Source organism: Varroa destructor, unplaced genomic scaffold, assembly GCF_002443255.2.
Source record: "Varroa destructor unplaced genomic scaffold, Vdes_3.0 BEIS01000004.1, whole genome shotgun sequence".
NCBI lineage: Eukaryota > Metazoa > Arthropoda > Arachnida > Mesostigmata > Varroidae > Varroa > Varroa destructor.
The window spans coordinates 28,643,854-28,660,632 of NW_019211457.1; the positions used below are offsets into that span (position 1 = coordinate 28,643,854).

The following is a 16,779-nucleotide window of genomic DNA, read 5'->3' on the forward strand; positions in this document are numbered from 1 at the left end:
TCGCAGACAACAATCGTACAACGTACAAGAGCGGGTGATGACGACGACGAGAACGAACAGGACATCGCTGGCAATTTCCGCCCTATCACGACCATAAAAGACTTTAGGTGCGCTCCTTGTTTTGAGGTCCAAATCGTGCTCACTTGGGCTCCATTGCTTAGCTTTTTGGTTAACTCCTTCATTCAAATGCTATGCGCCTTGACTTTATGTTTCAAGGAGCGCGGGAGATACCCAGTTAAACACTCCCCATTTGTTTTATGAATTATGTACTCGACTATACTGGTAAAGGTGGTTAGATCAAAAGGGAAAGTTCGTTAGTTCAGAAGCATTGACCTAAAAAGGATGTCACGGCATAGTTGGATTGTTATACGACGAGAAAAAAGCGCACCCGTTACGCACTGAGCTTAAAAGTTATCGGATGCGCATAAGGTACACGACAACTTAGCTGAGACCAAGGTACCCGAGAGGATTATAACTGTAAAAGAAGAAATAAAGGTGAGAAGCTGGATGCATATTTGAATTAGAAAGACGACACCGGTGTACGTGTGTATAGGCATTTTTTGTCTCTTCTAATAAAATCCAAATTGATTTGACAGTAGTTACGAGTGCGAAGGTGTACACAAGATACCGAGTGTACGTTTCGTGGATCTTTAAGCGTCGTGATGGTTTAGCTTTGGGCGCACTTTTCAAAGGTAGGTCCCCTCCTGGTGCCTGCGTACGTAATGACAACATATGATCTTTCTATCGACGGATACTTTTCACAGGCTTGGTCCAAACCATAATAAGTATGTTACCGAATTATTGCTTTAAGTAGAAATCTTGTCATATTCATGAAGAGGGAGACTATTATGGTACATCTCCGTGAATCCTCAACGTTTTTGTTGTTTGTTTCGTGTTGTTAGAGCACGTTGGTGCTGATTGCATGGCACCTTAACTGATAAAGCTACTCACTTAAATCGCAGCCTTTGAAATGAGTATACGGCTTAGTTACGTTATGCCGCCTTTTAATTGGCAACTCGGATTTTCACCGTTATTGTCATCCTGTACAAGCTGTTTTCAATGTAGATTTAAATATCATATATAATATGGACGTGCCCTATATACGTTTTGTTGTCGGTTGCTATCAGCATTTTCAATACTTCGAAAATTAACACGATGTTTTGATACCTCATTAGTAGTCTTACGTACAAGTCAATATCAAAGGATGGACTGGAGTTGAGTTCCAAAAGGAATACTAATTATTGTGTTTTAGTATTAAAGCCTGTATCCTCTTCTTGGTATTGCTTGTCCACGTAAACAAAGTACTATAACGGAATAACTAACAAGTAAGGAAAATGATAAATTAGAAACATAAATTCACCATACATCATACGAAAGAACTGTTAACCGTGTTGCACAGAAAAATCGTACGTGGGTATTTTATGCTATTCTTTAAAATGGGATGGATTTTCTTTTAAAATATCCTTTCGTGATTGTATCGTTCTAAAGTTTTTACATGAAGCTAACTTTTCTGCTTCACGTTCAACCGGAGCAAACATTAGCTATTATTGCCAGGCGACGATAAACAGCTCACTAAAAAAATGAACAGTCAACTTATAATCAGTACTTTCAATATAGTTACATATACCTATACGCACAAAGTAAAAGAAAATAGAACCATTTACTTGTGGTACGTTTAGAAATCGATTCCGCTATCCCGTAGGTTTCAATAAATAACTAGTTTTTTATATCCAATAAAAAAAATAGAACAATCTAAGCTACGCAGCATTTCTATACTGTTGGTGCTTTGTATATGGGCCATCTGTAAGCTGGTCCGATATATATTCACAAATAGTGTAAATAAAATTTCTTGCCTACAACAACTCGAGGCAATGACAAAGACCCATTCAATTCGACTAAAGGGTCGAAAAATGTTTGACATTCGCTAAGACTAGAGTAATAGCAGCAAGAGCAAAAATAGACTACCGAAAAACAGGGTCACAGAACTTTGATTCTTCATGGGTATGTTGTCGAAGTTTTATTCGTGATAATGGGTTGTGATGTGCCAGCTTTTGGGGATTAGGCCGGCGATTTAGCCGACCGAGGGAACGATCTTTAATGGCTCTTGACGAAGCCCCACCCACTTCTAAAGCCAAGCAAAACTGTCGCCTCTGCCAGCTGTAAGCGAGAACCTTTTATGTCGCGTCAATTGCGTCAACGGCCATTAAGAGCCAGAGACATTTTAACTTAATAGCCCAGACTCAGTTATTAAATGCTTGTCGGATATTCCAATTGAAAAAAAAAGACATCAATAAGGAAAAAAACAAGCGAACGATGGCAATGATAATTAATTTACTGTCTGCATCACGTCAACGATATTTTTTGCAAATGTAACTATGATACGGTGTCATGCCCCTCTAATAACTACCGATGTTAAACGTTATTGATCATCGTTCGGAGTTAGTCCCACCATTTCTCTTATCTCCTAAACCTGAGCATATCATGTATCTGGTTTTTACTATTTAGTTTAGGATCGATTTGAGCTTGGTCAATGATTCTGTTCCACCAATGTTGACTACTATTGATTATTGGAATTCAGACCTCGTGCGTGCCTTTTCAGTGCGGCAGTATACGTTTGCTTAGAGATAAATGTTATGAGAACTGAATGGGACGTTCAAAGAATCTGGTTTGTCGCTGTACAGATACACATTTGATTTTGTGCTGGGGTCGAGTTGACTAATGGATTGTCTAACGACAGTCCCAGACATTAAACTTGAAATGTCTAGTCTTAGTTTCAGCTTGAGAATGTTCCTAACGTCCAATTATTAGAAGACAAAGAGGTATTGTGCCGTTGACGCACCGCAAACAAGTACAACTATAGGTGAAAAGATGGTTCGCAAATACTACTGAAAATCATTATAGCTATTATATTGTTATACTAATGATAATCGTTATAGCTTGACAATTCATATTGTCAGTGTTATAATAATACATATATGCTCGGTTCCCGGAAGACCCACCATCGCTTGGGCACGAACTGCAAAACAAACCATACTGATGTTCACGAGTACGCCACAATCAGGTCAGTCCACCAACATTTCTGCACGCCATAACTCTGAACCTTCTAAGTCGTCTTCGAACTACTGTAGTTGTTGTTCTGGCGCTGAAAATCACTGTCACACACAGTCTTTCGCTGTTGAGTTCTTTAGTCCTGACAGGCCCTTGGAGACTGCAATTCCGAGGCCTGTCGTCGAAGAGATAGCTGACTCACAGCTAAGACAGATAAAAAAAGCCACACATAATTTCCTCCAGATATCCCTCATTATCTAATACAAGTTTATTGTCGTTACAACATAAGGTTCTTGGCATTTAAATTAGTTGATCAGTCGGCCCGATCAGCGTAGTCATAATGGGGATCGATGAAGTACCTGAATATTAAAAAAATGTAGCTTGACATCAACGCTAAATATTAATCTAACGGTTTTTTTTTTCGGATTTTGAGTTTCAGGCACCTCGAAATAAAAAAGATGTACGAGAAACCATGAAGTCAGCTTAATTAAAAAATGATGACCCGACTACTGTTTTTGTTTGACTATCGAGGAATTCAATTATTTCTATATTTACTAAACAGCACTTATATTAACTTTTTGTGTCTTAAGTGGCAGTACTAACTAAAGGGACAGTTATTCCTCTGCAGTATTGCGCTTATCAAACGGTTTACCGGGTAGCGTAACTCAGAACGAACGGTCTCTTTACTAGTTATCTGTAAACAAAGTTATCCCCTGTAGCTTCGTCAATATCTCCAGTTCGTTATAAATTTACCGCATAAAAACGATACTATTTAACCAAGGTAAATTAAATTCTTATAATGGGGAAACCCTTTTCTCCGAGGCAAATGTCATCATACATAATATGTTTCATCGTCAGATATAGATGACTTTTGTTGGTCATTCCTTTGCATGAACCAAAAATGGTTTGTTTTAAGATCAGATCCTCACCGATGCTAATCCGTTTTTCTAACCCAAATTTTTATGAGACGTACGGCATTTTTTATTATAATGCTTCAAAATAGAACTCGTTCTGCTGCAGTTTGACATGCGTTCAACCCAAACTACTGAAACAATACGGGCGCAGACTTAATGAACAAATAGGTTGTTTGCCACTTAGCAAAACACCGTGCGGTCTGCAATACACCACAATCCATGTCGTGCAAGAACGTTGTCACTGCTGCGTAGGCGACGGGAAGACGATCATAAAATTAGAGATCCTTTTATGTATTTCATGTAGAAATTTAACGTGCATGTTCCTACACTGCCAAATCGACGAAGCGTTCGACCCACGCATACGTTCCTCTCTAGTCAGTGACCCCAACCATTGGCCCTTATCGGCAAATTGGTTTATAGGATAAATGCTTTCTATATATAAACACGGTTTTGCGTTATTTATCAGATGGAGCATGCTGGCCGAAACGTCATTTTATTAAGCTAAGCGACGTACAGAAGCAGCGGCTAATAAAACTACTTTAGTGACTGACTTTTCCTGTTTACGAGACGCACCTCGTACTATCCGTCTGTTAAGAACTATAATGCATACCCTCTCTCAGTTTCCCGCCACCATATACAATTGCTGAGAAAGCAGTTTGCCCGCATATGTTGAGAGAAACATGCGCGTAAAGTCCGCACTAGTTTAACATAAAAATGTGTAAATGATTTATTGGTTTCAGAGACCGCTCGGGATAGTCCATTTCTCTTCACGAGGCAACGGTGCTGCGTCGGGATTCTTTACGTTACGTTATTGCCTGTGAACCTCTGAAAAAGACTCAGAAAAGAGCCGAGTACAAATGCACAGAAACGCAGGATGACTCCTTGCAGAACCGCAGGAAAATGCGATGGCATGTTCAGCGCCTGCATAAAACATTCGTGGACCAAACGATAAAGTGTTGGTACAAGCAAGACGACGCGTAACTACAACTTCGATAAATTTGTGAATTTGTGTCAAGACAGACATAAAGATATTAAAGATGTCGGCGCAGGAATAATCATTGGGATGTCCTTACGGTCGTCCTTATAGCGTATATTGTGCAACAAAGTAATAAGTAAGTCTCTAACCAAGTAGCTGACGGTTGGTGCTAGTTACGTACAATATCTTAAGTCAGCAAGAACGATCAACTCGGAATCACACATTGGTGAAAATATGATCGGTCAGTCGTTTTAAAATGGGATTATTTCCAGTGCGTTTGTATAGAGGAATTTAATATTTACGGCTACGGAAGTAATGTCTACAGGTCGCTACTTCCCTCTAGCATCTTCTCATTGCCTCTAATGACGCTCGTGATATGAACGTCAACTCAAATTCTTCATGAGTCCTACAGTGCCGGACTTGCAGCTCGCCATGTGTTTATTGATTTTATTCCTACCGGTAGCCGTAACGGGCCAAGCAAGGCGCCTCAGTTTTTCTATTCAGCCTAACCAAGGTAAGTTCGATTTGTTGTTGAGGTTCCGCAAAAAGTCTTCATTTACGCGAGATCGGAAACTGGAAAATGAACTTGCGATTGAAGTATTGAAGTGAGGCGTATTATTTAAGTGCAACTATAGGCGACTATAGTCGTCGATTGCAACCTGTACCAACTATTAGCAGTTTGTCATTCACTTATATACCAGCATTAATTGAAACTGATTGTAAGTACACAAGGTACAAGATGACGAATTTGAATTTTTAGCGGTGATAAGGATCTGAATAATTCCTGCTGCTCGACGGAAGGCCGAAGTAGCCTGAGACGATCATAAGAAGTACAAAACTGCCGTTCTAAGGCCATACGACAGTTAAGGTTTAATGGCAAAGTATTTCATCTGCATAAATTCAGAACAACCCATTTGATAGAGTCAGAATTAAACCAAAGGCTGTTATTGGTTCAATCAGTAATCTCACTAAAAAAGCCGTACTTCTGTGAGCAGAAAATTCGCTGCTTTGGTTCACTCGTATTCTCTTCGGCGCGATGCCCATCTGATGACGGTTTCACAATGGTCGGTAAAGCCGAAGCGGTTCATCAAACATTGTCGATCCTTAACATTTCACAGTATTAGCCACCGACGTTTCTAAAACAGCTAATACTTTATGTCAAAAAAAGATTTTTAAAACGGAAATTTGCTACATAATGTTAGGCACACTGGAAACGCCAGTGTTAATTATGATCAGTATAGGTTGAATGAATCAGTACCATCATCTGCGATATTTATTAGTGAAGTCTTAGTAGATTTGCAGGTAACTTTGAATGAAAGATCCGGAGCTCGTTCAAGTTCTAATATGGGCGCTTACCTGCTTTGACGTTCAAAGTAAACAGAAACGGCCGTTGCTGCGCCAGTCTCTTTCCTATATAAGTCACATTATTCTTAACTCTGTAATTGGAAAATGGTAAAATGTTTTTATCCGTAATGATAGACGTTTTTGTGTTATGCACCGCAGAAATATCAAATAGTATTATCGGACAGATCTACATTGCGGACATATCTACGTTGCGGACAGAGCTTCTCAGACGATTTTAGTAATATTCAGATCGTATTAGCTGGCTTCTTGTATGGGAGCATATTAGTCTACTAAAAAAAAAGTAATGTCCGTCCTTTCATTTAAATGCGATACTTCATCCAAATTTTAATAGGTATTTTGCACACACCTTTACCTTCTGCAACTGAGCGATTGTTTTACTTTGCTTCACTAAACATTGTTTGGTTTGCCACTGAAGCAGCCGTCCAGCCACTTTTGAGACCCTTCTATTATTAAATGTACCGCTATGAGTCTAGTTTGTCTAGGTGGCAATGTTCCGACACAAGGTCGAAAAGATATGGTGGATACAAGAAACTGTTAGTTAAGTTTTCGCAGGGTAACTTGAGTGACCTTTGCCGTTTGCGGTGGGCAACATCGAAGACGAACACGACTTTACCTTGCCTATCGGGCCTTGTGTGTTGGATGGTCTCGTTTATGTAACGGAATCGAATATGGGTCGATCGACTGCCGTGATTTTTCGAAACAATTCCTGACGCTTGAAATCTTTCCAGTTCAACCAAACACAAATCAAGATTTTTTCGGGCGTAAAGACACCCCTTTTCGGAACTTATCATTGTGGTTGCTCGTTGCGTGATGCATGGAAGTAGAAAAAGAAATGCTCAGTCCTTAGTCAAGCTTTTGCAGACTTTTGTTTCGCCTAATTAACAAGTCATTTGCTTCGAGGTCCTTACCGACCTCAAACAATCGTGTGTCGCTAAATTTCCATACGATTCCAGCTAATGCCGCCTAGCAGTTCGCCCAGCAGATCGCTAGGCAATACGTCTTCATTGCACACAGCACAAAAAGCCCAAACCTCCTCCGTAGTCTTTTGACCCAGGCAACGACCTGGAAAAAATAGATGTTGAAGATGCAAACATAAACCGAAACGTTCACCGTGCAACGAAGTTACAACAGACTTTTGAAGGAGAACAAAAGGCGACTTCGAATGGGCTATGAAAGTAAACAAACCGTGGAGCGAAGATATACGAAAAAGGGAATATTACTTTTTGACTAAGCTAATACATCTTGCATTTATAATTATCGATTGTTTGCTATTTCTGCCACTAATATACAACGATGTTTGATGCGCAAGAAAGTGCATGACCTTACAATCGGTGATGGTAATCAATGCACTGAAAGCACAGCCGAGTGTCAAGCATTGCAGACCCCCCACCTCAGTACAAAATGACATTTTACTTAGCTTCAGACATTTGTTTATTGAAAGCTTGGAACGACAGTACATTCGCTAAAACCAGTTAAATTGAATGATACTCATTAGCAAACGACAAAGCATATATGGTTATTCCTTCCAGCTCTCTGGCCATTCAAGAAATCGATGCCGTTAACCTTTGTCGGCTCTTTCCCGAGCCGTACGTGTGGCATGATCAATTTAGCAAAACATCTAATTCTAATGCTTTTTTTTTCCAATGTTTTCTCTTATTCAAGCGAAACAAACATCTATTCAACGGCGCAGTCTGGACCGTGTACAGGATATGGGTAGTTTTTCAATAATGAACAAAGCGTTTAAATTTAAACGTCTGTTGAGTCTTTTATTTTTGAAAAAAAAAACATACATGACTAGGGAAAGACTAGTTATCCACTTCCCATTTTTGTTTCAGGTGGGAACCCCATGGTGGTGAACGGACAGTCAGTATTCTTGTTCCGAAAACCACCTAGATTGCGGGCAAGTTTTCGGATAGCAAATGCCATACTGCATTTTCGCGTAATACAACCCAGTGAGTCTTCACCAGTGAAGATCACCTCGCCAGTTGCGACCTCGATACTGCCGCTTCGTCTAGACGAATCTATGCATCAGCAAAAAAATAAGCCGTCACATCGGGACACCCTTAGCGTTTGGATATGTATATTTGAATTAGTCAGTCATTACAGAGTGACAGGTTCGTGTTCTACGGTACATGACACATCAAGGATCTTTCGACCGATACAAAAGCATTACGCATTTATATGATCGATCTGTGAAACTCTATTAAGATGTGCGATTATCCAATCCACGCCATTCCTCCATAGCTCTACTACGATTGTGTACATTGGTTTACCACACGCACACAGAGATGTCATCATCGCTCTGTTTCAGTAGTAATTCTAAACAATGCGGGTTTCTTTCGTTCGCTACCGCTTGCCATTAGGCGCTGCATTAGGGCTGTTAGCTACGGTAAGAATGTAAGGGTAGTTATTTTCTGGGCGAGTGAAAGTGCTTGAAACATTTTTTTTTTTTTGAGTTTATTTATAGATGTAAATTACGCTGACTACAACCAACGTAACTACTCACCGAACAGTCTTAAACGCTACTATCTTCATTGATAGCGTGATTTTATTATTATTATGAGTGGTAATAGGAAAGAGTTAGCGGAAGAATCAATCATGCTTTGTGCCATTAACCCTTTGATACAGGGAAGAAATTTAGCGAATTGGTGTTGCTTCGACGAGCAGAACTTTCTATGAGGGGCGCTCCGGACCCACGGTCCCTACAGGTTGACCTGACAGATCGGGTTGCCCGTTGGCTGCGGAAGCGGAAGGAACTACGCCTTCTGGTTGACTGCATAGGCTGCGTCAGGGGGTTCCACATCGAAAGCAACAATGCTATGGGGCAGCCTCGCATCGAACTGAACATGGAGGAAGATCCTCGGTTAGTAGCTGATATTATAGTAGCATATGGAACTGCAGGATACGTGCAGATAGCAATAGTTTGTGTCAACCTTTACAAAGCTGAAGCGCCTGACGTTCTATAGGCCAATCAGTCTGAACCGAATCTTATAAAAGAGCCGTAAAAGCTAATCAAGGCGATCAGACTTAATCAATGGCCCCCTGAACTATAGCGTTTTACCTGCCACTGTTCTCCTAATTCGTACGCAATAAACGTATAGTGATAATCTTCGAAGAAAGCGGCACCGTCACCTGAGTTTCCCAACGAGAGATCCAGCCTGTGTAAACGGACAGGGATGCTGCAAACGAAAACTCTACATCGACTTCCGAGCGTTAGGGTGGGATTCGTGGATCATTGCGCCCGTCGGATACAATGCTAACTATTGCAACGGCAGTTGCAATAGTATTTCACGAACGCCAGACACATTCAGTTCACATTACTCCTACATCATGGATAGATATCGTCGACAAAAGGTAAGTCGATGCGTCAATGGTAATAGTTAGCGCGGCTTTGTGAACGAAGTCATAAACAAATTGTTCTCTCGAACGGCATTTACAAGCCTACGTTTTCAAGACCTTGACAATCGGCTGGCCTAGTTTGTGTTTTATCCGCACAACTAGAATCAAATAATGCTCGCTGGGGTGACGGGATAACACTGTCAGTCAAAAATTAGCGAAACTAATCGTGCCACTCCGTTTTGTACTCAGAAGCAGAGCTCGTATATGCCTTCGTAACGTACCAAGTCATTATGTTATTATTTTTATGTGTAGCAGTTAACGGGGTCGAGTACGGTATCGATTGCAGTATGTAATGTTTAGCTGATAGGCTATTTCTGTTATCTGTTAACCACAGCATGAATTAATCTAGGGGTGCCGGGATTCTCCCTTGGATCATTACAGTCTAATATTGCTCCGGCTTGTTGTGTGCCCACGCGCCTAAGAGCCATGAGTCTCATCTACTACGATCGGAAGGGCCAGCTCGTCAAGGCCGATGTACCGAACATGATCGTCGATGAATGTGGCTGCGCGTAGACTAGTCCTTGAGGGAATGGACATGGCTCCATATATATGACGTAATCAGCAGGACGAACGTTTTCAGCTCACCTTAAACGTTAGGTCAGTATGTCTCTACCGTGTATTGTGGGTCGATTAACTTTGTACATAAAGTTATATCTATAATAGAGCAGTATTTGGGCGGCTTAAACACAAATCGTATTGCTGCTGAAAAGTTAAGAGTTGACTGATTACGTGCACGCTCATCAATAAGGCGAACAGATTTATGAATGAGAGATAAAAAAAAAAACGTCATGCAGGTCACTGCAGCTCTAGAAGGCTCTCTTGGGTTGGAGATTACAAGTGTAACGATGGAAAATCTGTTACTTGTGACCAGCATATGAAAAATGGAACAGTAGAGTCGCCTAAAATGTAGCGATTTACATTAAAAAAATCAGTATACAGTCTTTGTAACGATAATGACAAAACAGGCTTGGCCGTACAAGAACTTTGGGAAGCTGAACATAGAAGATAAAAATAAGTGTTTCGTACAATTTACCAATAAGAAAAACGCAAAACTACCTCACTTCCTGAAAGTGGCGAAAAATCCCAGGTCTATCTTTGTCAGTATCGAAACCTCAACTATTTTGAACAATTGGAAACCTCCAAGGGGGTCTAACATTTTACGGTGCTATACATATTAAATCGATATGCCTCTGTAAAAAAATAAAAATATCTATCAAAGTTCGATCAAACCAAGGAAGAAGCTCTACGAAATGACAATATAGAATAGCTAAATGAAAGTTGGCAGGAAAAGTACTGGACAAGCCTATATGCTAAGTACTTGATTATTTGATCGCAGACTCGATTTTCAATGGAGCACATATTTCAACGAAAACTTTTTAATCACTGTATCATATTATTTAATGTTTCACGCGATCAGCGTCTACGTCGTATGTAAAACGGAATCAATATCGACGAGCTGGCTCCCCTAATGGCTGTCGCAGCTATACTTGATAAACCCGTTGAGAGAACTAGAAATAGAAAGCCGTGCCACAAAGTTCTGAGTGAAGCTATTTACAGGCTACAAGGGGCGCCATTAAAGTAAAATATTTGGAATACATCGAAATATCAGCTGTAACAACAATAAAACGCTTAAACTCGTTGATTTTATGGAAAGTTGTGCCGTGTACACTGCACAGTCGAGGGAGTCGGCTGAACCTATTTAGATTATTCCAAGAGGTTGCTTAGTTGAAACGAAACCGATTAGATATTCTTCAGAGCTAGATGCAGCAACTGACATGTATACTTTATACATAAAACATTAAATATTTTTAAATTATTGTAGATAGAAATTTCGGATCAATTTGAGACCGCCGAAAAAGGACCGACCATTATTTAAGCAAATTTGAAACAAGTATTCTTTATCCTTTTTGAAATATGTTACCGAATGAATTATGCGATATTTTTTTTATTGACGGCTTTCTACTGCCTTTCTAGTAGCACCGTAATTTCATTACTGTAGAACATTTCCGCGTGAAAGATCAAGAACCCTCTACATTCTTCTATTGCTACTAATCTTACACCATTAAGGGACCATAACAGAGGACTATCTGATAATGCAACATCCGCACTGTGTACGACGAACGCATGAAAAAGAACAAAATTCTCTTCATTTCTGCCCAGTAGCTTAAGGTATACGTCGTCTAGATTTGTCATGGTGGAAGACAACACTCTTCCCGTTCAATAGTTACGGTTAACCTGTTTTTTTCCTGTCAGTAGGGATTCTAGGCAATCGCTTTGCCAGGCGGCAGTAGCTAATAATGCACGATTTCTTTCTAATGCCGGCAAACGCATAGCATCACCTTGTTAAACGTTAATGGCTCGATTCTGTTGTGTTTTTATAGAGAGTTTCGCAAATCGAATTACAATTAAGCAAAGAGTTTTTCGTGTGCCACGTAAATATCGAGCTTTTGCTATAGCTGGCTTTCTTCAACTGGTTTAGAACTGGGTGGCAGTGGATCTTTAGTTCCATGGCAATGCCACGACTACTCACGTGTCAACGTGACTCAACTTTCGTATCAACTTTTTTTCATAATTGGTCGACCACGTTCGAGGAGCATGGTCAACATCGAAACCTCCCGAGGATCAAAAGTGTCTCTAAGTCATTTCTTCTCGTCACATACCTTGACTAGAAATAGCAAAAATTTTTTTATGGACTTGGGCAGTGTTTGTACGTTTAGAATAATAAAGTTATGGGATGTGGCAAATTTCGGCATTAATGTAGTTCATTTTTAAGGCGCTCTATCTATTTGTATCTGGATAAGAACATGCCAACAATTTGCTACTTCCCAATCTTAAGTTTTAGACCAACGGGGCCCGACACGACTCATATTACCTAAGGTATGCTACTTCAAAGCCAATACTTTTTTGACAACCCAATACTACCTAGTAAAAAAAAAAACGCGTTGTACTGACCCAGAAACTATTGCCCCCGATCGCTATCGACCAGTTGAAAACAAGTTTTGTATAGTGACCAATTTTGACATGAATCAATACCCCGGCCGCGTTTCATTAACGAAATTAAGATAGATATCTGTCGATATCAATAACGCTTGTATCCCTCGTATAGTAAATAGGATAAATACCGTTATTTAGGATTGAATCTCTCCTTCGTAATTTACCTATCGTACAACGACGAACGACCAAACATACGGAAGCGATATGAAGCAACTGAGCTTTTCAGTTCCGTATACCAATGTCTTGAATGGCATCTCGTAGACGTGGCCTTGTGCCTTCATGTTTCGGAGCGCCGACTCTGTCTCGGTCGCGTGCCACCTTCCTCAGCTATATTTTCATAACTCGCATCATCGTCCCATTCTTGCCAAGCCGCTCTTCGCAATAGATTTACTATCGTTCATTATTGCTTGCTCCCTTTCCCAGGCTGTACTTACTTTCCGCGGTATTTTCAAATAATTTATTTGCTGTGTATGCATCGATGCATGCGTGCATATGTCCGTTCGTTCGTTGGAGAGCTAGCAGACGCTGGTGTGCTCGGCTAACATTAATAGACCTTGTGGAATCCGATTCATCTCTCCCGCCCGTTTGAGTTTAGAAAGGCTTCGACACTCATCATGGTCATTTTGCTTTAAACTTATCATCCCATCTAAAGGCTTCCCGACCAACGATGGGAGATGGAGAGCACATACGAGGAAGTGAGTTCTTGGACAGCAGAGTATCTAGGTTTTGCAGTTTATCCAAAAATTCAAGCCTGGTATATTGTAAATAGGCTATGTTTGAACAGCTTGACAGTGTCAAATATACGTGACGAGCAAGCAAAAGAGTAGCTATTGGTCCATTTCTCAAGAATTAGTGTATTATATTGTATGCAATTCAGAAGCGATCGTTGTATGTGAGGGTGGTCGCCATTTGCTACTTCAGGAAGCATTTAGGACTTTTATGTATGCACCTTAATGCAATCCAAGTAAAAAGCTTGGACATGCGGGTTGCTCCCTTGTTTTTAGTGGGTCTGTTTGAAGTGTAGACCCTCCATAGCAAGCTAGGAGAGCCGTAGTTTTTACGGCAATCGGAAAGCTCTCGTTTAGTTCCATTTACAACGTCAGGGCGAGCCTCTTTTAAAGAAGCCTCTTACTACAAAGATTGGCCAGACGCCCAAGCATTTGTATGGCACAAGGCGGCTCGTTAAATTCATTTTTACTTAGATAGCTAGATAAATAAATGGTATTGAAACATTCAGAAATAAATTTGGGTCATAATCAAAAAGTCTGAGAGTGCTAGCAGGAAGTCCGTCGCCCCCGAGAAGGTGAGGGTTTTGAAGATGAGACTTCGCAGACTAGGCACTTGCTATATAAACCATTTAGCTGAGCTTGTTGTGCACAGATAGACTAAAATAATTCGACATGAGGGCTATAATACACTTATACTTCAATATGTTTGCCTTCGATTTTTTAGTGCAAACAAATTCACCTCGAACCTAATAGATAATGAAATGTATCCGTAGATGCACATTTTATGTCTATAACTTATAAACACCGAAGACCCTTACACTGTATTGATATATATATATATATATATATACATATATGATTAAAGGTATTCCATAATTAACTGACGCTGCGGCCTATTAGAGGAGATTGCATATTCTTAATTGTAACAATTGCTTAAGGCTCCGCATTTAAAACATGCTCCTTCCGGGCGAAGATCCAGTGTTCTTCGGCTAGTTCAAGTTATCAATAAATGTTTACATGCTGTTTAAATGGTTTACTAAAAATAAATAAGATACCGTTAACCGTGCTGTTAAAAGAGGTGTAAAATGGATGCTACAGTGATCAATGCTCGAAAAATCAGAAGTACTTTACTACAATTCACTTGAATGTGGTCACTGTATTCCAAATGTTGCTAGTCTAAATTGCCCTCCCCAAACAAAGTAGAACAAACGAAGGCCATCATACTTCACCTATTAGTAGCTATGAACCGATGAACATCTTTACCATAGTTTTTTACGTCCCCTGCACTCGATAACTTTGGACGTTGCCTAAACCATTTATGTACGATCACAAGGGCTGTTTTGCCATTTTGTCCAGTCGTCACCACTCGGTAGTGAAGGGCGTCGATATCGTGTAAACCCTGCGCTTATCACTGTGTCATTCGTGGTGACATTCGCCTATAGGTGGTGTAAACGTATAAAAGTGTCTTCTTGACATCTCAATATTGCAACTAATGCCAGGTATTAGAGATACTATTATTTAATTTCCTGCTACCACAAGGATCATTATATATGTATATATATTCGGTCAGTTCGCTTGCCGAAGGTAAGTTGAATATGCGATGGAATATATTTAGCTCTTAACAATCGGTGCTACCAATGGTTGGATCAATCGGCAGATCAGCGGCCAAAAATCAACCAACAGTTCTAACTGCGTTGTCTACGTCATAACGCTAATAATACTGGCCATTATAAACTCTACAGTAGTTGCATGCAAAAACATCTACTGACTATACTTCTTCAACCGAAGAGCCTGGCAGGCTAATATTGCTTAGTTTTTATATGAACAACACAAAAATATCGTTCTCAAAAAGGAACGAAATTCAAGCGTATGTAGATTTTCTCGGAGGGACGGCATGCGCTTGTTTTTGATCAATAACTAATTTATTTCATTCCTAATTTTCTAAGTTCTCATAAACCCTCATCAAATCTCGTCTGCATAACACCAGAGCACACTTTCTATTCGTAGCAGCGCTAGACAGAATCATCATTGTGCTATTTTCATCAGTCAGCCGAACGGAGTGCGACAAATAAAATTCTTATCAAGTTGCAGTCGGCTAGTTACCTTAACCGTTACAATTCAGGTAAGTTTAGAGTTAGCTCGCAAAGCTTATCGTGTAATCCTACGGCCATACGTGCGCTGCCAAACATTCATCAAACCAGCCATGAGCAGTTAGCGTTGCTAGGTCTGGCAATGTAACTACAGGGCTATCGAAAGCTATCTATCATAGTAAATAGCATCAAATTTTGTTGTCTTCAACACGGCACGTTCAGAGAATAACTCGGAACAATTAAAATTCTAAACTAACCAATATTGGGTCCGAATATCCACGTTTCGCTGTCCGGGAGTCATTTACTTTTGGCCTATTGATCGGTAAAATGCCTTAACCTGATCAGGTTTTTCAAGAGATTTGAATTGATTCAGAAAGCGAACGATACGCTTTGTTTATCGAACATTCGCCCGTATTCTCTGATAGATAATGGCGAGCTGATAATGTTCTATCATGTCAGAGTGGTTACTCGTTAAAGCTTCTGGACAAAAGTAATTATCAGATATAATATGAAGGGTCATATGATGATGAAAATTGCGTTAGTGCTCTGTTTGTTTAATCGATATCTCCTGATAAATCGAAGCTCTGACAATGCTCGCAACTCAGGTAATGATACTTTTTAAAAAATGAAAGGAACAACCACCTTATATCAACATAATGATGTGCATATGATTGCTGAGTAATTGGCGCAGACTACGTTTATAAATAGGTACACTTGTCGTAAGCTAATCGTGTTTCTTTCACACTTGAGCTCCCTCTGGAGTTGCAATTTCGCGTTAGACCTCATCTTCACGTAACACTGTTTGATTTATTGCGCAGAAGGCAATGTACTCATCAACGAAATGCCTATAGCGAAAGGGTTCGTCGAGACGATGTGAACTATCACCTATTTTAGTTTTTTGGCATCTGTTTAATACCATTGCTTAAGAAGAACATTATTGTCATGCCAATCTTGCATACATAATCTCAGTCTCCTAGGAAAAACTGCCGGTTTCAGCAGTAATACATATAACATGGTGGTAATATAATGTATTGTTATGATATATTCCTTAATTCCGTTGACTGAAATCCACGCTCAGGCGCTGAAACACGTTTTGTTTGAATAGCTCATCGTCACTAAAGTCCATATAAATTAGACGATTAAGCAGACATCCACACATCGTTACTCTTTGTTGAAATCGCAAATACATGTGACGTTTAGTTTTTGAAGAACTTCGAATATGCTCGTGAAGAATAATACTCCTGTTTTTCGTTTTCAGTTAAACG

The 16,779-nt window shown here is 40.0% G+C and overlaps 1 protein-coding gene across 9 annotated transcripts in view; it reads left to right on the plus strand.

Annotated features, from left to right (window-relative positions):
• The window catches only part of LOC111250279 (inhibin beta chain-like), a 19,096-nt gene continuing 2,317 nt past the window's right edge, over window positions 1-16,779 (plus strand). For 3 of the 9 annotated variants that reach the window (XM_086987866.1, XM_086987870.1, XM_022805254.2), the window contains exons 1-6: window positions 1-495; window positions 4,703-5,452; window positions 8,139-8,417; window positions 8,932-9,166; window positions 9,405-9,657; window positions 10,084-10,299. In XM_086987866.1, the coding sequence (XP_086843992.1) occupies window positions 5,338-5,452; window positions 8,139-8,417; window positions 8,932-9,166; window positions 9,405-9,657; window positions 10,084-10,215 (1,014 nt within the window). In that variant the 5' untranslated portion in view covers window positions 1-495; window positions 4,703-5,337 and the 3' untranslated portion in view covers window positions 10,216-10,299. Of the gene's footprint in view, window positions 496-596; window positions 693-718; window positions 786-2,993; window positions 3,062-3,487; window positions 3,509-3,563; window positions 5,453-8,138; window positions 8,418-8,931; window positions 9,167-9,404; window positions 9,658-10,083; window positions 10,300-11,119; window positions 13,392-16,779 lie in introns of those variants that run through there. The other 6 variants (XM_086987868.1, XM_086987867.1, XM_086987871.1 and 3 more) reach the window with 6 other exon arrangements.